The sequence below is a fragment of the Pipistrellus kuhlii genome, unplaced genomic scaffold (assembly GCF_014108245.1).
Source record: "Pipistrellus kuhlii isolate mPipKuh1 unplaced genomic scaffold, mPipKuh1.p scaffold_m20_p_17, whole genome shotgun sequence".
NCBI classification, from domain to species: domain Eukaryota; kingdom Metazoa; phylum Chordata; class Mammalia; order Chiroptera; family Vespertilionidae; genus Pipistrellus; species Pipistrellus kuhlii.
Genome location: NW_023425482.1, coordinates 19,258,029 through 19,281,880, shown reverse-complemented (window position 1 = coordinate 19,281,880; position 23,852 = coordinate 19,258,029). Strand labels below are relative to the sequence as shown.

The window sequence follows — 23,852 nt, the reverse complement described above, 5'->3', positions numbered from 1 at the left end:
TGTGGCAGCTTTTAAAGCCATTTCCTGGCATGGTCCTTGAGATTTTCCAAATTCGTTTCCCTGGGATTCTAATATCCAAGCCCTACCGCTGTCTGTTGACCTCCATAAAGCAGCGTTACAAGGTATTGGTTCCCAGTGGGTACTTAGAACAGAACAGTAGGGCAAAATCCCATAACCGAAGTGTGCTTGCTGATTGCCGAAGTTAGCATGAGCTCAGGACTTTGGCTTCCTCGGTGGAACTACCGTCTCTTGCCAGCGGAATATTTTCATTATATATGTTCCATTTGGTTGTAATTGAGTCTGACTTCCTCTATCCATGCTCTAAGTTGGCTCTTTTTTTCAGCCCCTGCCTATGATTTTCCCAAAGCTTTGATTCCAAGAGACTGGGGGGCCTGGCTGATGTGCTCCGTGGGGGCCATCAGTCCCCTTAAACTAGTGTTAGGAACGAAGCCAAAGTAGAGTCTCCCTTAGGCACCCTGTTCCCAGAAGACACTGCGATCACCTTGGCCCAAGCCACCATCTGATCCCACTCGAATACCATAACGACCTCCTGTCTGGTCTCCTCTGCTTCAGCCCTGGCTGCTCCTGCAGCCAGAGTGATTGTTGTCATGGGAATCATGACCCTTCCTTGCTCAGAACGCTCCAGTGGGCTCTGATCTCACACAGAGTCAACGTCACAGGCCTCGCGAGGGCTCCAAGGCCTTCCTTGTGGGCTCTGGTTACCCCCTGTCCTCATCTGCTACTCTCTTTCCTCATCTCCTCTAGCCACACTGGCCTCCCTGCCATTCCTCACACCTGGGGATACGCTCTCACCCGGGGCCTCTGCGCTTCCTTCTCTTTCTGCCTAGAACATCCTCCTTCCAGGTGCCTACATGGTTTCCCCAACCTCATCCTTCTCTAAGTCTTTGCTCAGTTGTCACCTTCCCAGCGAGACTTCCTCACCACCCCGAACCCTCCTCCCGCCTCTGGCACTCTCCATCCCTTGCCTCGTTTCATTTTTTCCTACTACATTCGTAACCTCCTAACAGATTATGCAATTTACTTAAAAACAAAACCAAGAAACACCGCCACCAAAACCATTGCTCATTGCCTGCGCCTCCTAACTAGAAATAAACAGCCCAGAGCACAGATTCCTTTTTGTTTGTTTTGTTTTGTTCCTGTTGAATCTCTGTGACTAGAATAGCAGGTGCTCTGGACACACATGTGAACTGCGGGGCCACAGACAGAGCAGGGCCCGCCGAGGCTGAGAGTAGCTGGTGAGCTTCCTAGATCCGATTCTGGTTATGGAGATCGACCTGTCCCACTGGCTTATTTCATCAGTTCCTTGATTTTTGAGCAGCGCCTCCAAAGGCAGTCAGTGGGAAGACTTGCTTGAAGAGAAAGGCCCTTTGTAGAGCTGTCCGCGCGGCCACGGTGAAACCTGAGGGCCCCCGAGGCGAGGTGGCTCCGGCTGCTATTTATAGTTCAGATTCCAGTATATGTTTTCCAGCCACACTCGCTCCTTTCAGCCTCCCCCTGCTCGCCCCAGTCTGTCACTCAATTAGCTAATGGCTCCTTTAGCCCCATTATGCATTGTAGGGCTCCCCTGGCTCAGCTACTATTTAAAAAAAAAGAGAATAATGGGGTGTTCTGTTCTCAGAGGTTTAATTTTTTAATAGCCTTGCCAATTAAATGAAAACCTTTTCCCCACTTTTTATTATGAAATTTTCAAACATGGCAAAAGAATGGAAAGAGTAACACAATGAGCACCCAGATGCCCTCCACGGAGATCCAGCCCTTTTTAATGGTCTGCCACGTTTGTGTAACCAATGTGTGCGAGCCTGTGGGAATGTGCTTTTTTTTTTTTTTCTCCCCCCTGAACCATTTGAAGGTAACTTGCAGATATCATGGCACTTTAGTCTTAAAAACTTCAGCCTGTTCTCCTATAAAACCATTTAAGACTAAGTGCAGAGATCATTCTAATCTTCTCAGGAGTCTCACGGGCATAAGAACATTTCTATATAAAACCACAGTGCCATTCTTAAGCCTGAGGAAATTAATGGTAATTTCAGACATTATTTAATATCCAGTCTTGTGCAGGTTTCCCCAGGAATATTTTTTTTTTTTTTCTCAAGCCAAGGGTTAGTCAGAATTCATGCATTGCATTTGGGTTATGTTTCTTTCAACCCAGAAGAATCTCTTTCCCACACCCCATTTCTAAAAAAAAAGAAGAAGAAAAGAAAAAAGAAAAGAAACATGTTTAATACCACTCCAGGGCAGTTATTGTATCGATGTCCCATATTCTGGATGCCTGATGGTTTCCTCCTGGCATCACTGAATTCGTTTCTCTGTCCCCTAATCCCATGGACTGGGAAGGTGAGTAGAAGCTTGATTGGGCTCAGACTAAGTGCTTTTAGCAAGAAGACTTTAAAAGTGATGTGTACTGTCCTAACCGGTTTGGCTCAGTGGATAGAACGTCGGCCTGTGGACTGAAAGGTCCCAGGTTCGATTCTGGTCAAGGACATGTTTCAGGCACAACCCAGTGGAAGGTGTGCAGGAGGCAGCCGAAGGATGTTTCTCTCTCATCGATGTTTCTCTCTATCCCTCTCTCTTCTTCTCTGTAAAAAAAAAAAATCAATAAAATATATATATTTTAAAAAGTGATGTCTGCTTCTCAGGGCAGCACACCAGGAAGTGTGTCTCAACCTGGGTGTCAGGTCGTCTTGCTCTCAGTGATGCTCTATTTGATTGATGGTAGAAGTCTCTCTTACTCTTTTGTTAATCCTCACCCCTGAATATTCTCCCCCCCCTCCTGCCCCACCCCAGTTGCTTATTAGAGAGAGTGGAAGGGTGGGAGGAAAGGAGGAAGAGAGAGAGAAACATCTATGTGAGGGACACATTGATTCCTTGCCTCCTGCACGTGCCCTGACTGGGGCTGGGGAATTGAACCTGTAAACCAAGCAGGCGCCTTTGACTGGGAATTGAACCCCGAGACCCTTTGGTCCAGGCTCTAACCACTGAGGAACACTGGCCACGGCTATTCTTAATTTCTTGAGGAATCGCCAGACTGTTTCCCACATCCTCTGGCTCTTTTGAAATGGCAAACTTGTCTCCAAATGTTGCAAGCTAGCTTCTGAGCCCTCACGTCCCTGTGAAGGTTATGGTGGCTTTCCTTAGAAGATTTTGTGGAGTGTTGCGGAAACCTAAAAAAGGTTTGAAAAGGTCAAAAGAAAGGTGACTGACTGGTTATACAATGAACACGTTAGACCAAGAGAAATCAGGACTCTTCAGCCTAAACACAGCAAAGTCAGCAAGGAGATGATAAAAATGACAGCTTATTAGGAGCTCACTGCGTACTGTTTATTTCTTTACAAGTGTCCTCTGAACAATGTGCTCTTACTACTCCCGGTTCTATAGGGAGACCGATGGTCACATTAAGTAATTGCTACATGACTACTAGGTCATAGACCTGGCATTGGAACCCAGCCTGCCTGGCTGACACCTGCCCTCCGTCTCTGTGTTGTACACCCTGTTGGGGACTTAGGCACAGGATCTCAAAATAGCAGAGTAAGGAGGCACTCCTGGACGCTTTTTTTTTTTTTTTTTCAAAATAGTAATAAACATTTATTATCTCATGGTTTCAGTGGGTCAGGATTTGGGAGTGGCCTAGCTGGGCAGCCTGGCCTGGGATCTCTCATGGGGCTGCAGTCATCTGAAGGCTAGACCGGGGCTGGGGGCTTCACTTCCTGGGTGGCTCATTTGCCCGGTGGGAGAGTGGCGTTGGTGGGTAGGTCTCAGTTCTTTCTCCCCACGCCTAGACTTTTGCAGGAACTTGTTTTCACATGACAAGTGTTATTCCATGGAAATATTTGGAACTCACCAAGCCCCTCAGCGAAACTTGACTGAAAATAGCAATGGACTCAAAAAGAGATTGTTACAGGAAGAGAGGTTAATTAAGGGAAGGGAGAGAACTTGAAAACCCTGCAGGGTGACTGATTTCTACTTTATTATACTCGATCCTTGAATCGATCCAGACTTTGTATTTGTTAGGTTCGATACCTTGGAGAAACCTGGGGCACACTTTTTTAGTCTGGGGAGATTGTTTCTAGGAAGTGCCCATGGAGATACTTATTTATACATACCCTGCCTTGTTCTAGAAAGCCAGTGAGGTAGCTTATAATAATACAGTAGCAACTGAGAGATAAAATTAAGTGGTGGGTGGCGGGTAGAGGGTGGGGAGGGAGGTTGGAGCATGTGGCATTTTCCCGGTCTGGCTTCGTGAGCTGTGGGGGAGGCAGGGAAGGACCGCACGGCACAGCCTTTGGAAATCCTCAGACACGCTGCTCTCTCCCGGTGATTACTGAATGGCCCTGACCTGCAGGTTACAAGCTCCTGAGCGGTGACTGGACGGGAGCTCTTCCGTGTGGCCGAGCTCGGTGGTGGGGGTCGGGGTGTGTGTGTGTGTGTGTGTGTGTAGCAGTTTCCAGCCCACCGAGGGTTTGGGGCTTCTCCCCCGTGCCAGTTGGTTCTGTTAGCCTGCTGTGGTATCTCGGCGCGTCTTGTTTGCCCACAGGACCGACTGCCTGGTGTTCCGGGGACTCGGAATGTGAGCTGCCTCCCCCACCTCAGTCACCGCGCCAGGTGTCGAGTGGTCTCCCCTTCCCGGAAAACCCAGGGTCACGTGACTATAGGGCTGACTTGCTTGTATTGAACTTTAAAAAATATATATATTTTATTGATTTTTTTTTTTTAATAATATAGAGAAGAAGGGAGAGGGATAGAGAGTAAGAAACATCAATCAGCTGCCTCCTGCACACTCCCTGCTGGGTATGTGCCCGCAACCAACGTACATGCCCTTGACCGGAATCAAACCTGGGACCCTTGAGTCCTCAGGCCGACGCTCTATCCACTGAGCCGTACCGGTTAGGGCACTTGTATTGAACTTTTATTGTTTAAAAAGTTTTCCTTGTTTCAGAGTGAAACATTTTCAGGGTTGAAAATCAACAACAACAACAACAATACTTTTTAATGCAAATAAGAAAAACATAAGCTCCTGAAATTGTTCATCTAGAGATGACTCCTGAGATGATGAACCCCCAGGGCCTTCTGACCCGTTTCTTTTCTCTCTGCCGCTGTTCTCCACGTGGGTAGAGGGACACTTCCTGAAGGAACGACTTCCTTCCTCCGTACGCCTTCAGTATCTCTGGTTTTTCCTCACGGTCCTGCAAGTCGAAGCAAACAAGTGGTGTAGAAATTCTGCAGTTAACCCAATCACCTAAAACGTTTAGGAAAGGACGAGGTCAGCCTCCCCCACCGGCCGCCTACGACAGGGACAGTTAGGCCCGGCCGCGGGCAGATGCGAAGATGCGGGGAAACGTTGCCAGGGGAGCCAGCGTGGGCCAAGTGGGAGCTTGTAACGTACGGCATCTTAACTCCGGGTGTGTTCGCTCTCTCCCATCCGCGTTGCCTTTTGTGTCCGGCAGTGGAGAACACACAGCTGACCCTGAACCTGCAGACGGAGAACAAAGGCGGCGTTGTCTCGGGCGGCGAGCTGACAATTTTCCTGGACGGGCCGACTGTTGATCTGGGAAGCGTGCCTAATGGCAGTGCCGTGACAGACGGTGAGTGCGGCCCTGCGCCCCCGGGGAGGGGCGGGGTGGGGCGGGGGGTGGAGGGGTAGAGAGATGCCCAGAGTTTGGTTCTCTCCCAGGTCCCCCGGTCTGGGTACGGCTTAGCCAAGCTCCGGCCCTTAGCTGGCCCCGATTCCTCTCAGCGTCCAGAGCATGAGCAAAACAGGGACGTGATTTTACAAAGACAGCTTTCAGACAGAGGGCTGTAAGAAGTGTGTCGTCTTTTCAGCGTGGTGTTTGGCTTGAGAGCAGAGAAAAACCTCCTTTCGTCCCACGTGGGCTTTGGAAAAGAAAAGGCCTTTCTTACACATCACTTGGGCCCATTTGTCCTCACCCGCAAGCAGTTAGCCTTCCTGGGGAAGCTTTGAGGGTGTCTTTTATGAGATGCTGTTGGCCGGGAAAGGGGACCCTGTGTCTTAGAGATTCGCACCAGTGAAAGAATGTTTCCCGCGCTGCCCCGAATGTGGGCCATTTGTTTGTTTTTCATCCAATCTGAAATTAGTCACCTCGGATCCAGCAGGAAATTATTTCATGGAGTCAGAAATAATGGGTTGGGTTTCTCCATAATTTTTTCTTGTCAAAATGTGATGTAACGAAGGGACTTTCCAGGCCCCAAAACAGGCTTTCTATAGCTTCAAGGGGGTGGGATTTGAATTCTAATTCAAGGGCACCTGGTGAGTGGTTGGGCCTTGACTTGAGAATCCTCCCTGAACTGGACCGAATGGTGCTGTGTACTTTTAGTGCTTGGAGGAAAACAGCACACGTACAGGTAATTGAGCACCTAGTATGTGCTAGATCTTGGACCACGTGCTAGCTAGATGGCAGGGGCAAAATTCACTTGGTGCCTACTCCCAGGAGCTTGTAATTTACCCGGTGGGGGCAGGGGATGCTAAACATCAAGCGAGTCAATGCACAAATAATTGTGTGACTATAATTGTGACAAAAGCTATGAAGGAAAGACAGAGGGCCATATGAAATCTCGTACTTTAGGGGATCTCATCTGAATCAGGGGTGGGCGCATGGAAAGTTCCTCTGGGGAAGCTGAGGCCTCTGGAGTGTGATGAGTTTTGACAGGCCAAGGTGGGGGTGTGGATGAAGGGGCGGCTGAGTCAGAGGTGGCAGGGTCCCATGTGCAAAGGCTCAGAAGTGGAAGTGAGCTTGGCCTGTGGTGGGAACAGAGGTGGCCAGAGCGGCTGGATTGTGTGTGGGGAGCAAGGAGAGTGGTGAGAGGTGAAGCCACAGAAGCAGGTCAGCTCAGATCGCACAGCCCTGAAGGCCTGGTGTTCAAATCCTCTTGAACCCCATCCTAAGAAGCAGGAAGCTATGGAAAGATTTTTAGCAGAGTAGAACCATGATTTGATTTTTAATTGAATTTGATTTGGATTGTGAAAAGCTCTCTGGTTGCCAGGCCGGCATGGCTCAGTGTTTGAGCGTTGACCTACGAACCAGAAGGTCACGGTTCAATTCCCAGTCAGGGCACATGCCCAGATTACAGGATCGATCCCCAGTATGGGGCGAGCAGGAGGCTGGTGATCAATGATTCTCTCTCATCACTGATGTTTTTCTATTTCTCTCTCCCTCTCCCTTCCTCTCTAAAATCAATAAAAATATATATATATTTATAAAAAAAGAAAGGAAAAAAAAAGAAAAGCCCTCTGGTTGTGACATGGAGAAATGCCCCAATTCCTTGCCCCCACTTTGCACGGTCAGCCTCTGTTCTCTGTCTCGCGTGGATGGCCGAAGCGCATGTGCTGAGTAAGGCCACGTGCTTGTGTAAGTGCTTAGACGTTCTTAAAGGTCTTGGAGAACAAGAGCCGTCTCCCAGGTTCGAGCCCCTGTTTCGCGGCCCCGATCAGATCTCACGCGCTGCCCCTATTCCTTCGGGTGCTGGCGGCTGCAGCTTGCTCTCCTCTCTGGGTCCCACGGGATGGGTAACTGTCACACACAGGAGAGCTCTGGGCTGTAGCCACATCTCAAACAAGGGCTGAGCTTCTCAACGTTTCTGTCTTTCCTTGTGATGGATCCCCTCTCTAGGATCGCAGCCACCTTCGAGAGAATCCAGCGGGACCGCCGTCACCGCAGAGGGCCGGCACCAGTCCCCCAGCACCAACTGCTTCGGAGGGAGATCCCGGTAAGACCCCTGTGGACGGGGAGGAGCCCCGAGAAGGCGGAGGGCCATTGAAAACACGCTGCCAAGTGGCAAGGAACCATTTATGTTAGAAACCGGTGGACATTTCCAGAAAGCTTGTAACTGACCCCATGTGTTAAGGAGGCCCAGAGCGGGGGGACAAAACTCAGGGTTCTGGGAAGGGTCAGGGGTCGCTTGTCGAAGTTTGGAACTGGCCAGTGGTCATTTGGACAAGAGGAACTGGCGAACAGAACCTGACTGCTTTTTATACATTGGGTACAGCGGCCACAGTTACCCTCCAAGATACACACAGAAACGTGTAGAGCAATGCTGCTTTGAAATGTGACATTTTCTGTTTCTCTTCTGGGGGGTTGGTTAAGACCTCCCGTCCTTCGAGTCTGAGTTACATTTTACTTGTTATACCTATCAGGGATGACTTAAATTTTATTTATAGACACTTCCATCTTACACCTGGGTTAATGGAACTCATTTTCACGGCAACTGAGTTCCCAGGCAGAACAATCGTTTTGAGTGTGTTCGGGAGATGGAGAGGGGGCTGCTTATTACAATGTACCAAATCGCCAGGCATTTTAAGGAGAGGAACCATAGTATGTCCTTGTTAATCTGTGGAGAGTAGGCAAATAACTGGCAAAATCTTTCCCAATGAGCTCCAGGATGTGGGGGGGAAATGCTGGGAGAAACATTATTTCGGCCACGGTACCCACAGCATCTGGAAAGATTCCTCCGAGGACAGCCACCAGCCGCTGTGGACTTGGTTGTTTTGAGCATTTGTGAGGTTTCAGTGCGTGGCAGGTGTCGGGAGCAAGAGAGGGTTGGGTGTCTGGGGCTTCTGTCTGTAGTGTCATTAGAAGCCAGGGTATTGTTTCCCCGTCTGCTTTTCTCCAAGCGTCTGCAGTGGCATCCCCCACGCTCTAACGACCAGTTGCCTCTCTCTGACTCACTAGGTGACCTACAGGTTGGATAAGCAGTCAAGTCTCACAGCGTTAAGGACCAACAGTGTAACTGGCACAGCTGTGTCCACCAAGGAGTGATGGGCACCCAGAACTAGAGAAAACAGAGGAGTCGGTGCCGAGTGTTGGCCAAGAGAACCCCTCAGCATTTCACCCTCTCACAGTGATGGCTTCTTAGCTTTGGCACTGGTCACCTCCACTCTGGCCTTTCAGCTGACTTGGACATTTTGTGTCAAACAACTGATACGCTTATTTGGAGCCGGAAGGCAGAGTCCAGCTTTCTCTCTCTCTCTCTCTCTCTTTTTTTTTTTTAAAATATATAAATTTTATTGATTTTCCACAGAGGGGAAGGGAGAGGAGAGGGATAGAGAGCTAGAAACGTCGATGAGAGAGAAACATCGACCAGCTGCCTCCTGCACACCCCCTACTGGGGATGTGCCCACAACCAATGTACATGCCCTTGACCGGAATTGAACCTTGGACCTTTCAGTCCACAGACCGACGCTCTATCCACTGAGCCAAACTGGTTTTGTCCAGAGTCCAACTCTTAACAAGTTTGCACTTAAGTTCTTGCCCTATGTATTGCTCTCTGAAGGTCTCCAGTTGTGGGACCCTTAAATTCATACGCTATCTCCCGCTAATCCTTCTTTGTTGTTGTTTGTGTGGAGGACTGGTGACTGTTAAAACAGCAGGCAGACTTCAACAGCCAGCCAGATGCATCTTTGCAATGACAGGTGATAGACAGTCAATGCTAGTTCATTACTGGTGGGCCTAGCGCCTTCCAGCTGTCATAAGCTGCATGGGAGTCCCCTCCGTCTGCCTGGCCACTGCAGCCTCAGCCACCTATCTGTGTTCACATGGAACCTGCTCCCCATTCAGCAGCAAACGCTTTTGAAAATATCACCCGTGGGCAGTATCTTCTGTGTCCCTAAGAACCCCTCTCCCCATTGCTGCTGGTCGGTGTGCACACACAGGCTGTAGATAGCAGGGAAGGTGACTTGATGGGAGTCCTCCCAGTACAACTTGCTGTGGGCTATTGGCCGGTCACTAAAACTCTTTGTGCATCAGTTTTTTCAGGTGTAAAAGGGGGCTGTTACCTGCCTCATGGGGTTATTGCAGGAATGAACTGAGATGAGGTGGGTCAGTCTGAGCGCCTTGCACACTGGAGTGCAGTGACAGTGGTGGGGGTTTCTCTGGAGACTATTGCACCCCTCTTGCCCTCCCCACAACCCGGGAAGTGAAGCATTGCTGATGCATTCACATCAGTGAAGAGGGTGATGAGTCAAACCTTCGGGGTTCAAGGGCAATCCTCTGCTGTCTTTGGTTTGCCAGGGCAGAGAGAATGATGGGCTTCTGTCTGCTGCCTCCCAGACTAAATATTTGGCTTTCGCTGTCTGAAGGGTAGGTTTTTCTTGGACTTGGGTGCTATTCACCATGATCAAAGGTGCTCTGATGTGCCGTGAAGGTGAAGATTGCAATGTCAAAGCAGTGTTTTCCTCTCCTCTCCCCCCCTGCCTTATTAAGCCATGGAACTGGAACCGAGTAAGGGATTTACATTAGGGGTTCGTGTACCCAAGTTCATCTAGCAAAGGCACCTTTGCTTGCCGACCAATGCCTCAGAGCTCCATCTCTCAGTGAGATCTTGCTCAGTCTTTAAGAATAATAGAATGAGCCCTAGCCAGCTTTACTCAGTGGTTAGAGCATAGGCCCATGGACTACAAGGTCCCAGGATTCCTGTCAAAGGCAGGTGCTTCAGTTGCAAGCTCCAGCCCTGGCCCTGGTTGGGGCACGTGCGAGAGGCAACCAATCGCTTGTGTCCTCACATCGATGTTTCTCTCACTCTTCCTCCCTTCCACTCAATGGAAAAAATATGCTCGGTTGAGGATTAGCAACAACAAAAAGAATAATTGAGTAAAAACAGTTCCAGTTATTTTATCATCTGGTCTGCCGCATGGAAGCCAGCGTGGTTAAACCAAAAATTCACAGGGCATAGATTTATTTGCAGACAGACCGCATTAGTACATAGTCTATGGGTCTGTCTGATTAAAGAATGAGTTAACATCATAAACTGCTGTATATAGTCCTATAATGAAGTACTGTCCCATAGTAAAAATGGGTGCAAGACTGTTGCATCATCATGGTAGAATCTCAGAAACATAACATTGAACAAGAGTAGCAGGTCATAGAAAACAAATATACAGGATGATGTAATTTATATAAAGTTAGAAAATATAAAGTTGAATCACATATTTTTTAATGAATACCTTCCTAAGTAATAAAACCATAAAAAATTGAAGGGAATAATGAACTTTGAATTCAGAAGAATGGTCATCATTGGGGAGGTGGGGATGGGTATAATGAGGAAAAAACCCACAGAAACTTAGAGATACTGGGAATGTCAATTCTTAGCCTGGGTGGTGGGTTCATCTTATTGTGTTCCTTTAAACAGATGTATATTTAATGTATTCTTTTGTTTACATGGTATATTTCACAGCAAAAAAATTAAAAAGGGTTCCATACCCACCTCAGAGAACTGAACTATGATGGAGAAATTGTTTGCTATCGAGGCAGACAGATTTCAGAACCTAGGGTTTCTGCTGGCTCAGTAATGACCATTTGTTTCTGTTTTGCCCCCTTTCTGTGGGTAGCAGTGTAGCTGATGATTCTGAGTCGGTGCTCCACATCGGCCTGGATTCCTGTCACCTAGAAACCTCAGGCCTGAGACTTTCGTTTGGGAGCTGGGGGAATGGGTTCCAGAGGAAAGCTGGTCACTGCCAGATAATGTGTCAGAACAGCACTAATCTTGGTGGTCTGGGAGGGCTGGCCTAACACGGTTTGGTTGATCGGAGTGGGGCGCTGACGTGGCATGCCGAGGATTCTGTCTGCTGGTGTGCCATCCTGCCCTGTGTCCTCAGCCCGTGTTCCTGTCCCAGCAGCGGAGTGTGCTGCCATGGAGCCTCCTGGGAGCGTGTGTGCTAGCTGGCACGGGGAGTACCTGCCACACCCTTTAATGATCCCCCAGCACTTATTTTATTTTGTGGGAATGAGGGCTGGCTTTGGGAACCATGCCTAAGTCAATCCAGGTTTTGAAGGTCTAATAATGTGTGCCTGGTATGGTGCACACGTTGCTCAGGCCTTGCCTGGAGTGCTTTCCACTGTCTTCGTGACACGCAAGTTGTATGTGAGACAGGCACATAAAAGTGTGAGTGCCGGGGGAGCTCAGAGAGGAGAAATGAGCGAGAGGGAAAAACTGGGGAGAGAACGGGCTGGGGGTTTGCAGACAGGTGGTTGTCCATTGTCCGTTGGTAGGGACTTGTGGAGGCAGCTAACTCAGGAACTAGAGAAGCTGGCGGTAGGGTGTACATGGCGGTAAAAAGAACCCAGCAGCGGGGATCCATGCTGGTGCCGGCAGCTGGGTTCAGAGTTCCTTTTAGGTTAGAAATGATTGTGAAATTCCAGTCTGAGGAGTGGAAAGCCAGGATATCAGAGTCCCTCTGTCATTTGCTGATTCTTCGCCACCTGTCTATTTCCCTTCTCCCCAGTTATTATGTGAAATCAGGGAGTGAAGGTGAAATCGACTAACGGACGGAAGCCATAGGTTTGTCTCCTAATGATGCGGCTCCTCTAAGCTCAGCCTTAAGATTCCTCGCGGCTTGAATAACTAGCTCCTCAGTCTAGAATCCCTATCGATTTTCCAACATCATACAGGGACATGGTATAAAAAAGTGGAAGAATGCATTGAATTTGCTTTTAGGCTCACTCAGTTTTTCATTCATAGGTCTGAAGACTACGAAAGTGAGAAGAAACTAATGGAGAGAGGGAGACAGGAGAGAGTGGGGCAGGAGTTTGCAGAGAGTTTGTTGTCCGTTGCCGGTGGTTCGTGCAGTACCTTAGGGATGAGTTGAGCTTCTTGGTGAAGAAGCTGTGGGTAGGAACTTTATGGCTAATTTTCTTGTATGCATTTCAGTTATTTTGCATAAGAGTACGGTATATGCGAATGTGCATGAATGCGTGTGCATGTGTGTTTGGTGAAGGAACAGAGGCCTTCCATTTGTCTATGTCCATCATCAGCTGTGAGTGTTGGCCAGTGTTGATCAGAATCTATGTTTTAACAAGCTCGCCCCAACCCAAACCAGTGATTTCTTTACATGTAAAAGTTTCAAACTTCTTAGGAGTTTTCATGCCACTCCCACCCCCCTTTTCCTCTTTGTCTTGCTTTGATGAAAACATATCACATCTATCGACTCACTTTCCTTGGCATTGGTGACTTCTGAAGATTTAAAAGAGGTGTAATCTCGGAGTCTTATAGAACCCCAAGGTCTCTGGTGAGCTCTAAATAGCTCCTCAGCCGTGTCTGCAGACAGCCTGGCCCAGAAAGGAAAGAAAAATAAACGCAGGCAGGCGTGATTCTGCTGGGAGTCCTGGGAGGCCAAGGGCTATAGGGAAGCACAGCTAACCGTGAAGGAGGGAAGGGAGCCGAGCCTCCGGACACCGGGCCATTCTCTCAGCGACGGTTGGTCACCAATGACCCCTTCAGTTAAGATGACTCAAGGCTACTTGATTTGGAAGTGCAGTTATTTGGAGATGTCAGCAGGAAGCTCAATCGAACACCTTTTACAGTTTCCATTAGGCCTTCCACTCAGCAGCTTTTACCTAAATTGGCTCTTACAGCCTCTACGATTGCCGGGGAAGGGAATGAGGAAAGGAAAAAGCGTAAATCACTTGTTCATTCAGTGATAGCTAAGACACAGTCCCAGCTCCCAAGGAGCTAACGGCACTCTCTTCCGAGCAGTTGGTTTCTATGGAATAGGATTGAGTCTACAGACAAGAGCCCTACTGCATTCTCAGAGCAGGAATTGAAAAGTAACCGTGGAGATTAGTTATATATTCCTTTATATGCTAATTAACTAAGTTTTCACTAATTGAAATACACATTATACATTACCAGAGACCCGATGCACGGAATTCGTGCAATTGGCTCGGCCCCCGCAGCCACAGCAGCAGATAGAAACATCAATGAGAGAAAGTCATTGATTGGCTGCCTCCTGCATGCCCCACACTGGGGATCAACCCGCAACCCTGGCATGTGCCTTGACCGGGAATCCAATCGCAACCTCCTGGTTCATAGGTCAATGCTCAGCCACTGAGCCGGCTGGACTTAACTGGATTTTTAAGGAACCAATATGATAACTTCTATCTTTACACTGTCACTATTAGCCCATTTATGTTTCTTGTGATTCTTGCTTTTATTTGGTGGTTGTTTTGTTAATCCTCACCTGACAATATTTTTCCATTGTTTCTTGTGATTTTTTTACATTTTTAGAGTTGTTTTCATGCTCTTGCCTTGTGTTCTTTGTTTCACATCTCTAGACTAACTTTTCACATTAAGTCTGTGTTTGGCCTGCCTTCTCTCTGTCTTGATGACGTGAAAGTTTCTTTGGCTCGCTAATTATTTGATAATGGAGTGTAAAATTCTGCATCTAATGATGTAAAGAGAACACGAATTGTCTACAAGAAAATCCTTGTCTGAAGGTTTTCTGTTTGGCTTTCCTCTGAATTTTATAGCATGTCTCTGTGCTAGGTTTACTTAGCGAGCTTACAGTATGGTCTTTGTTGGTACAATTTTTAAAAAAACAAAATGACAAAAATGTTAAATGATACTAGTAAAAACCTAGAGTAGGATATAACGTGAATAATTGTTATTTTGCAAAGGAGAAGGGGAGATTAGGACCATGTTGGTTTTGTTCTTTAGTTGTGTGTGTTTTTAATTTTACCTTAAAATTTTTGCCTTTAAAAAAGCTTTATTTTAGATTAAATTATACCATTTTGTGTACATTTAGAAAAGAATAATGAATTGAGGAGTAACTTCTTTCTTTTTTCCATTTACTTTTTTTTTTTTTTTTTTTTTTTTTTTTGCAAGGGTACAGAAGTAGTGGTGCGGAATCCTCAAACATTATGTCAAAGGTGCCTTGCCTTATTCATCTTTGTATCCCCAGTAGGGCCAAATTAGTTCCTTGCTGCACGTAGCAGCAGTTCAATAAATATTTGTTGAGGTGAAAGAGTCTTGTGTTTCTGCTCCTGGTTAGCCAGAACTTCAGGGTGGGTCTTGCTACTGGTTTACATTCCTTGGCACCCCAGCTCTTGAGAAGCGATGGTTTCAGGGGCACAGGATGTAGGAAGTCTTTCTATCAGGACTGCCTTGTGCTTTCCAAGGCTTAGCCTAACTGCCAAGAACATGGTGGGTTTCCACTGCCTGCTCAGTGTCTCCTGTTTCATCTGTTTTTTTCCCTTCATGATTGGTATTTCCATATGGCACTCTTTTCATAGACTACTAGAGGCCCAGTGCGCAAAACTTGGGAGCGGGGTGGGGGTGGGGGGATGTCCCTCAGCTCAGCATGCGCCCTCTCGCAGTCAGACATCCCTCTCGAAATCCAGGATTCCTCGCTCCTTACCACCCATCTGCTCACTCCTTACCACTAGGCTCGCTGCTCCCACCACCACTGGTGTGTTCTTCAGCCATGAGCTTGGCTTCTGGCTAAGAGGCGGCTCCCCCTCTGGGAGTGCACTGACCACCAGGGGGCAACTCCTGCGTTGACCTTCTGCCCTGGTGGTCAGTGTGCATGATAGTGACCGGTCGATCTGCCGTAATGATCACTTAGGCTTTTATTATATAGATTCTATTCCAATCTGTGCAACTTTTAAGGTATGCGTTGGAATTAGAGATAAGTTGCCACGTTACTACATCTTGTTCGGAAAAAGAATTGTAAAGTTTATGTACATGAACTCTACTAGAAAAGAATGTTACCCTCTAAGAACTGTGATATCTCACTCATGGTTAGTTGTTCCAATTCCCAACTGATTGTTGAATCTTAAAAATGTATCTCATAAAGGGCATTTGGATCACAGAAATGTCCCTGTAAAATGAGCACCGATCATCTAGGGTAGGGTTGTCGAACTCAATCAGAGAAGAGGCCAAAATCTAAAATCCAGCCTAAATCGCGGGCCGAATGGTTTACTGAACAGTCATAAACTGTCATTGTGATGGAAACGCAGCGGAGTGCAGTGATGACAGCGCGGTGCCGGCCACATTGCAAGGCCTGGCGGGACGGATTTGGCCCGAGGGCCTTGTGTTTGACACATGTGATCTAGGGCAATGCCATAACTGTATATTAGTAAGGCCTTTAACTAGAGCGAGGTAGGGCGATCAGCAAGAATTTAGGCTGAGGCTATTACCTAATGTATACTTGAGAGTCAATATCTTCTGTGGAAATTGACATTTATTTGTATTGAAAAGATATATTAGTTTTCTATTGTTGTGTAACAAACCATCACAAACTTAGGGCTTAAAACAACACCATTTATTAGCTCATAGTTCTGTAGGCCAGATGTCTGGCACTGTATGGCCGGCTGGATTGTCTACTCAGGGTCTTACAAGGCCAAACAAAATCAAGGTGATGGCAGGGCTGCATGCTTATCTGGAAACTCTAGGGAAGAATTTGCTTCAACGCTCATATAGGTCATTGGCTGAATTCAGTTACTTGTGGTTGTAGGACTGAGGTCCCATGTCCTACTGGCTGTCATTCAGGGCCTCTCTCAGCTCCTTAAGGGCACCCACATTTTATTTCATGTGTACCCCCCAATCTTCAAGCCAGCGAGAGAGTGTCAGATCTCCCTCACACTTCAAATTTGTCTGATTTTCTCTTCTGCCATACACACCTGCCACCTGCCAGAGACGGCCCTCTGCCTTTAAGAGATCATGCCAATTAGATGAGTGTTGCCTGGATGATCTCCCTTTCTTGAAGTCAACTCTGCCCTATAAGCGTAACGTAAGCAAGTGTGTGGCTTTTCATCATTTTCACTAGGGCTGCCCTTCCGTTTATTAATGTAACTTTTAATTTATTTTTATTTTGTGCTCAAGTTTAATTTTTCATAGACTAGATACTTACTAGTATATAATACCATACTGAATGTAAATAGTAAAAGTAACTTTAATTCTAGATTCCAAAACAAAATTTGAGCATTCTTTACAGTTAAGCCCAGCATGCAGCCTGGAATTTTAGATTAGATGAATGTAATAAAAAAAAAAATTAAATTCTTTATTGTTTAAAGCAGCGTTTTTCAACCGCTGTTCCGCAGCACACTAGTTGCCTGGTGTGCCGTAGGTGCAGACAAGACAAGACAAGAATTTTATAATTTTTCACTATTTTGTTTACTTAATATTTCATAATAAAGTAATTATAAAATACTTTCTTTGTGTTTATTTGATTCCTATTCAAGAGAATTACTTTATATATAGTCAATATAGGCACAGAGTTAAATTTTTTAACATTTCTAATGGTGGTGTGCCTCGTGATTTTTTTCATGAAACAAGTGTGCCTTTGCCCAAAAAAGGTTGAAAAACACTGGTTTAAAGTATTACATATGTCTTCTCCCCACCCCCGCCCCAATTGACCTCTCCCTAGCCACTCCCACCCCCAGCTCATGCTTTCAATCCCCCTACTTTCTGTGTCCATTGATTTTGTTTCTATGCATGCATATAAGTCCTTCTTGATCTCTTCTCCCTCCCTCCTACCCTCCCTTGCCTTCCTTCTGAGTTTTGACAGTCTGTTCAATGCTTCTGTGACTCTGGATCTAATGAGTGAGATCATGCTAGGTGAGTGCCATTTTATTTTGTATTCTTTCTTAAGATAAAAATTTTAGCCCCATAAAGCTGCCACCTTTGAGAAGATTGCTCTGTACTCCAGGTTGGGCAAAAGTCAATCATTTGTCTTTCTGTAATGGAGAACGGACTTGGCAGCAGTTTTATTTTTACCTTTCCTGTCATTTCTGAGGCTGGCAGCTAGAGGTAGGGTGTGGAACGGAGCCGTAAAATTACCCTTGGAATAACTAGAATGGTCCCATTTTAACTCAAAATTGCGCCTTTCCCTTTTCATCTCTCCTTTTTATACCCCCTCCCTATTTCTCCTCCTCCTCCTCTTCTTCCTCCTCCTCCTTTTCCTTCTCCTTCTCCTTCTTCTTCTAATCCACATTTGAATGAGAAGTCAGAACTGAGAGGGTGTAGGTGGGAGTAGGTTTGCTTATTTATTTATTTTAAAATATATATATTTTATTGATTTTTTTATAGAGGGGAAGGGAGAGAGATAGAGAGTTAGAAACATCGATGAGAGAGAGTCATCAATCAGCTGCCTCTTGTACATCCCCCACTGGGGATATACCCGCAACCAAGGTACATGCCCTTAACCGGAATCGAACCCGGGACCCTTCAGTCTGCAGGCCGATGCTCTATCCACTGAGCCAAACCGGTTTCGGCAGGTTTGCTTATTGATGCCTCTCTGAATGGTGGAAACCGTTTCTTTTCTCATCACCACTTCCCATTTCTTCACCATGCTTCTATTTTAAGTACCTGTTTTCTACTGGTTCTGTCTTGCTGGAAACTCGCCCAACCTCACTCCGTTTTGTTTCCATGCTGCTATTAAAAGACAGTGCCCCGTTACGAGGCCTCAGTGGAGGATGGGAGCCACCCTCTTGGGTCTAGTCATCCAGCATTCAGGCAAGTACCCCTGCTTTGGAATGTGAGAAGAGTTTTATTAGGCAATTTTAACATATACATTTTTATTTTTTTTTTTAAGTGGAGGAAAACACACTGTTATTTGTTATACCCTGAAACTTCTCTTTTGCTGAGCTCGAAGACTAACATGGCTGAATTGAGGTCAAAGAAACTCTCTTTCCTGTCCTGGGCCTCATTTCCCAAGATAGAAAAATGTGCTTATCCCTGGGTGTCTGGTCAACCATGGATTCTTCTTTTTTTTTTTTTCCACAGTGGATTTTTATTTGATTTTTTATTGACTTCAGAGAGGAAGGGAGAGGGAGAGAAACATAAATGATGAGAGAGAATCATTGCTCAGCTGCCTCCTGCATGCTCCCTACTGGGGATGTGCCCTTGGGAGAACCTGAGACCCTTCAGTCTGTAGGCTGACGCTCTATCCACTGAGCCAAACCAGCTAGGGCCGACCATGAATTCTTGACATTTGGGAGAGATGTGTCCCCAGTCTCTGAAGAATCCTTACATTTATTAAGTGTTTCTAGAGTCACCACCAAATTTTGAATTTCACTTTTTAACGTAGCCAAAAATGTTGTGATTGGCTTGTAAGCCCTCACTTTTTTGGGCTCTTCGTCTTCACTTTACCTATGGTAGGGCTGGCTTCCTTTTTAAAAAATAAACGAAGAAAATTTTGAATTACTCAAAATTTGTTGAATTACTCCTCATAAAGTATTGCATATGTGCCAGTGGTCAGCCAGGCTGCCCAGGGATGACAATGCCAGGCTGTCATCCAGGCTCACTGGCTAGCAGGTGGCTCCCTCCCACACATCAGCAGAGAAGGGTGTGTGATACAAATTTGTGTCTGGGCAAAATTATAAATCACTGCATTTCCACTAAGATGTAAGCTCCTGAGGTCAGGGACTGTTTCTGTTTTGTTGCTAGACCTAGATTTAGGGCCTCGTGCTCAGAAAATAGTGATGGAATGGAATTCAGAGGCCTTTCTGAAGGACAACACAAGAGGTCCCAGGTACCCAGGGCTGTTGCTGTCAGGGTCAGCTGAGGACTAGGAGCCAACCCTGTGAATGCCAAAGCTTGCATGTCAAGGGACAGTCCAGAGCCCAGTCCTGGGGACCTTACCTGCATCGGATCCACTTTTAGGAGCTTGGAGAGAGGCTCCTAGGACCTTGGCCTTGATTGGCGGTCCTGAGGGAGGCCTCAGTTTCTGGGGGAGGAACTTAAGGAAAGATACGGCAGCATTGAGAAGGGCATGCTGCAAAGAGAGCCGATTGTCTGTAACCAGGTTTTGAAATGTCTGAAACCATTTGTGGGGTTTCGCTGTTCCACCTTCTCCTGTCTGCCCTAAGGTAGCATAACTCTTCTTCTCCTCCCCCCCCCCCCCCCCGCCTTCTCCTTCCCTCCCCAGCCCCCCAAACAGGGGAGATCAGGCCAAGGTTGAAGTCACCGGCAGAGCTGAAGCCAGGCTGTCTGTGGTGGAGCCCAGCTCATCCCCACCCCATCGCCCCGCTTTTGTCCTGATGCTATTTTGGCTTGTGGTGTGCGGTTTCAGCATCTGGGCCAGCTTTTCATCATGACCCAGTCCCCACGTTTAAGGGCTGAGCGAGACCTCCAAGAGAGGGACCTACTGAAGAGAAGATTTTCCTCAAACATTGAGGCCTACTCTTCCTTCTGAGAGTCTCATTTTAAAGGTAGTTTCAAGAGGAAAAAGTGGAAGCTCCAGATTTAGGGCAAAGGAAGTGTGTGTGTGTGTGTGTGTGTGTGTGTGTGTGTGTGCGCGTGCGCAGGTATATGTTTGGTGAGGGGAGCAGGGATGGCACTGGGCCACTGGCAGGGAGGCGGCAGTTCATGCAAAGTGGTCCCAGCTGCCCCTGGTTTATGGGCTAATCCCGGCTCTGCTCCAGCCTGTCATTCAGGGTAAGCTGCTATCATTAGTGGTTAAACATTTCTGAAAGTATTCTCTCTTCATTCTGACCGCATGCCCTTTCGGGGAAGGGAGGGAGGAGCCAGGAGAGTAATGGAACCCACCCTGTTGTCATGCCCAGATGCTCGGCCCAGGGACAAGGGGCCTGGCAACTGGTCGTAATCATGGGCTTGTCAGAGCCCCCGTGCATGTGTGTGTGTGTGATGGGACTGATGTTGCATTTTCCATGCTGCCCACACGGCAGGCTGCTCCTTGAGGGACACAGCCCTCCGCTGTGGGCTCGGAGGACCAAATCGGAGAGGCTTTTTTGTCCTTTTAAGGGGATTCTTGGCTGAAATAAACCTTCCGTTAACCAACTTTATCTCTCTGAAGTTCTCAACACATAGACACACATTCTCCAGTGACTAAAGCCTGCATTTCCCGTTGGAACTTGTCTGCACCCGTTCTGCTTTCGATGAGGAGTTGTGGTAAAATGCTCAACCCCAACATTTCTTCCCATGAAGTGGGGACTTTGAAATATTTTTCTTGACTGAGGTGTGGTTGACAGCCTTTGATTTATGCAATTAGCTCAGGGAAAACTAAGACGGAAAAAGCGAGTCCAAATGAAATCTGTATTTCCATAGCTCAGTTGTGCCCCCTCTACCCGTTTTTAACCGCCACGCAGTATTTAGGTAAGGAGGACTCCAGGGCTGGCTAGGCTTCTGGGTGTTTTCCTCGGTTGTGTGGGCCCAAGAAAAACCTTCCTTTTTTTCCCTTTTTTAAAAATTGTGTTTTCTTCCTTGTTCAAAAGGATACAATAAGTTCCATGAAGAAAGCTAGAAATTTTTAGAAAAACACAAAAGGAAGGGCGAAAGGCATCCATATCTTCAACACCCAAAGATAATCAGTTGACACATTGGCTTATGTCCATCTTGTTGGAGAGATTTGTCTCTTGTGCTACAGAAGGTAGTCAGGGGAGACCCTTCTTATTCTCCTAGGAACCCCCTAGTTAGCTGTGCTGCAGGAGTGTCCCACCCCCCGGGGCTGGAGTCTGACCAGCAGAGGTGTTCCGGTGGGCAAGGCACCTCCCTGTGTGGGGAGCTTTCTGTGAGGGCCCTTCACCTCACCATCGGCTTAGTGACGAGTGATAGAACCCCCAGGGAGGGATTCAGCTAAAGTCCTCTCACCTCAGGCAGCAGCTTGAAGGCTGTCGACCTTCAAGTACCTGAATAGGAGTGTTTTCTCAGTCGCTGACTTTCTGCTGGACTTTAATGTGTCCGTTTTCTTACCTGCAAAATGGGCATTATAATAGTCAGCTACTTCTAGGGTTGCCATGTTCAATGAGATCATGTTTGTAAAGTGTGCAGCACCCCACAGGTACCTGGAATATAATGTTGCAGCTCAATGCACAATACATATACTTCCGTAGTCGTCGTTAGTACTTTTACTGTTGATGGTGTCCTCTCTGCCCCCGGTCACGTGGGCTAGATTGTTCTCTGGACTGTTGTTCCTCTGCCCGGAGAGGGTGGTCTTTTCCTCACTGGATACTATTTAAGTCATCTCACTGTTGTAAAGTATTATATAATGACCAAGTAATAGGATAATCTCCTTTGATAAAACTGCTGAACTGAAGGGCAAGGAGACTTAGACATTTTCACTGAGCGAATGAAGTCCGGCTACGACAGGCACGTGAGAACACATACTGCCTGCCGCCATGTGTCCTCTGACGATGTTAGACAGGTTCTCAGTTGTTAGATCGCCCATTTTCCTTGGGATGCGGATCCCTTTCTGCGTTGTATCTTTTACTTGGATGGACTGTGGAGTCTTGTTTTCTAGATAAAACATGTCAACATATGCACTGGCTAAGATGTCTAATGTTCCTTGACTTCTGTTCCGAAAGGAAGCGTCTTTTTAACTAAAGAGAAAACGGATTTGGATACGTTTTTGGGCTCTGCCTAACAGGAGAAATGTGTCATCGGTACCCTGTCCAGCGGTCTAGTGATTTCTTGTTTATTTCTTACATTGGAGCCCAATGAAAATAATGTGATGGTCACCGGATATTTTGCCAGTTATTTCAGATGTGGGAGCAATTCACTCTGGATTTGTTTACTTCCAAGTGGAAAAGTTTACCCAAAGTTGCCTCTGGGCTTTTACCAAGAAGGAAGCTTACCTGGGTCTCTCTGTTTGAAGCCAGCATCTGTTGAGTCAAAGACTGCAGGGGCTATTGAAGGTCTTACTTCCAATAAATAGTGAGAGAGGGAATACAGTGACTTAGGTGGGATACCTTCTTTTTTTTTCCCCCCAAGTAACTTACCTCTGTCTGCTTTCTACTTTGAATCCCCAGGACGCACAGACATTCAAGTGGTTCAGCCAGAACAACCACAGCAACCGACGAGCGAAGTCCTAGTACTAACAACCGGCACCGTCAAGTTCAGCCCGTCAAGAACCCAAGCCACAGTGGCTTGGCCAATGGCACAGGTGAGTGACAGCCCAGAATGCCACCCCGGACTGATTCAGTGGCTCTCACCTGTTCTCACATGGAGTCGGGAGTCTGTCTATGTCACAATGTGGGGTGGGTGAGAGAAGACTCCAATACCAAGATAAATTTGAATCCATCAGTCTTCCCATTGACCTGTCTTTCTTCATCTCTGGAAGATTCTGTATAGGTAAGGTTAGTCTCCATAGGACTCTTCTAAAATATTTCTTTTCACAGAAATAAAAAATACTGATTTTTTGTATTCATTTTTTACCAACATTGGATTTCATTGGGAGAGGATATCTTACTTCTACATGACACATTTTTTTTTCCTGTCCTTAATTTAAGGAAATGATCAGACTTAGAGAGAAAGGAAACAGTATTGTTGCTCGGAGCTGAGTTAGAGAAAATGGCAGCACTGTTGACGGTTGGGAGGCCAACAAGGGCCAAAGCCACAGTGCTACTGGGGTGGGGGGAGAGAGCAGATGGGGAGGCATTCTGTGGCTGTTTCAGTGAGAGTTTGTGCCACCGGAGAATAGACAGTCCTTCCACATCCACATAGACCATCTCTGCACTTGGCTCTGCTTCCTTGTCGGTGGGAAGGGAAGGGAAGGGCCTATTTCAGAACAGTTCACTTTCTGCCATGCTTTCCTTCTGCCTCATCAGTGTTGGATTCAAATGAGAAAAGGAAAAGAAAAAAAAATTACAACACTTGTTTTTTTCTAAGCGTCTTGAAAATTGTCAGAATTTTAATGACTGCTGGTCCCTTGGTCATTTGTCTTAACTTGGGGCAGTTGGGGAGGGACATGTGGCTGTTGCTTTGATAAACTGTAGGTGTTTAAATTGGTAAGTGTCACCTGCAGTAATCTGTTAGGTGCTTGTGATGACATGAAGGACAGACAGGAGGTCCGGCGCATGAGCGTTGTCATGGCCCTTTGAGTGACAGGCTTGAGTAGGAGACATCGACTTGGGTTACTTTTTCATGACTCAGTTCTCTGGCTGCAGTACCCCCCCCCCCCCAACCATGGCTCATGGTGCTCAGTTGTACGGTTGTCTGCCATGGCCTGCACAGCTCACTGCATGTGTGGGGGCCTGACTTTCCCCCTGGGGTTGGGGACCTGCCTGAAGGAATTGAGTTAACTAGCTTGCGCTGAGCCAGGAGGACAAGGATGAGCTGGAGGCGTTGGCTCAGCCCGCCTGGCACTCCCG

The 23,852-nt window shown here is 47.0% G+C and overlaps 1 protein-coding gene across 2 annotated transcripts in view; it reads left to right on the top strand.

Moving 5' to 3' along the window:
• WWP2 (WW domain containing E3 ubiquitin protein ligase 2) overlaps positions 1 to 23,852 on the top strand; it is a 115,633-nt gene that overhangs the window by 42,784 nt on the left and 48,997 nt on the right. For both annotated transcript variants that reach the window (XM_036441337.2, XM_036441338.2), the window contains exons 5-7: positions 5,463 to 5,600; positions 7,644 to 7,740; positions 22,512 to 22,645. In XM_036441337.2, the coding sequence (XP_036297230.1) occupies positions 5,463 to 5,600; positions 7,644 to 7,740; positions 22,512 to 22,645 (369 nt within the window). The remainder of the gene's footprint in view (positions 1 to 5,462; positions 5,601 to 7,643; positions 7,741 to 22,511; positions 22,646 to 23,852) is intronic.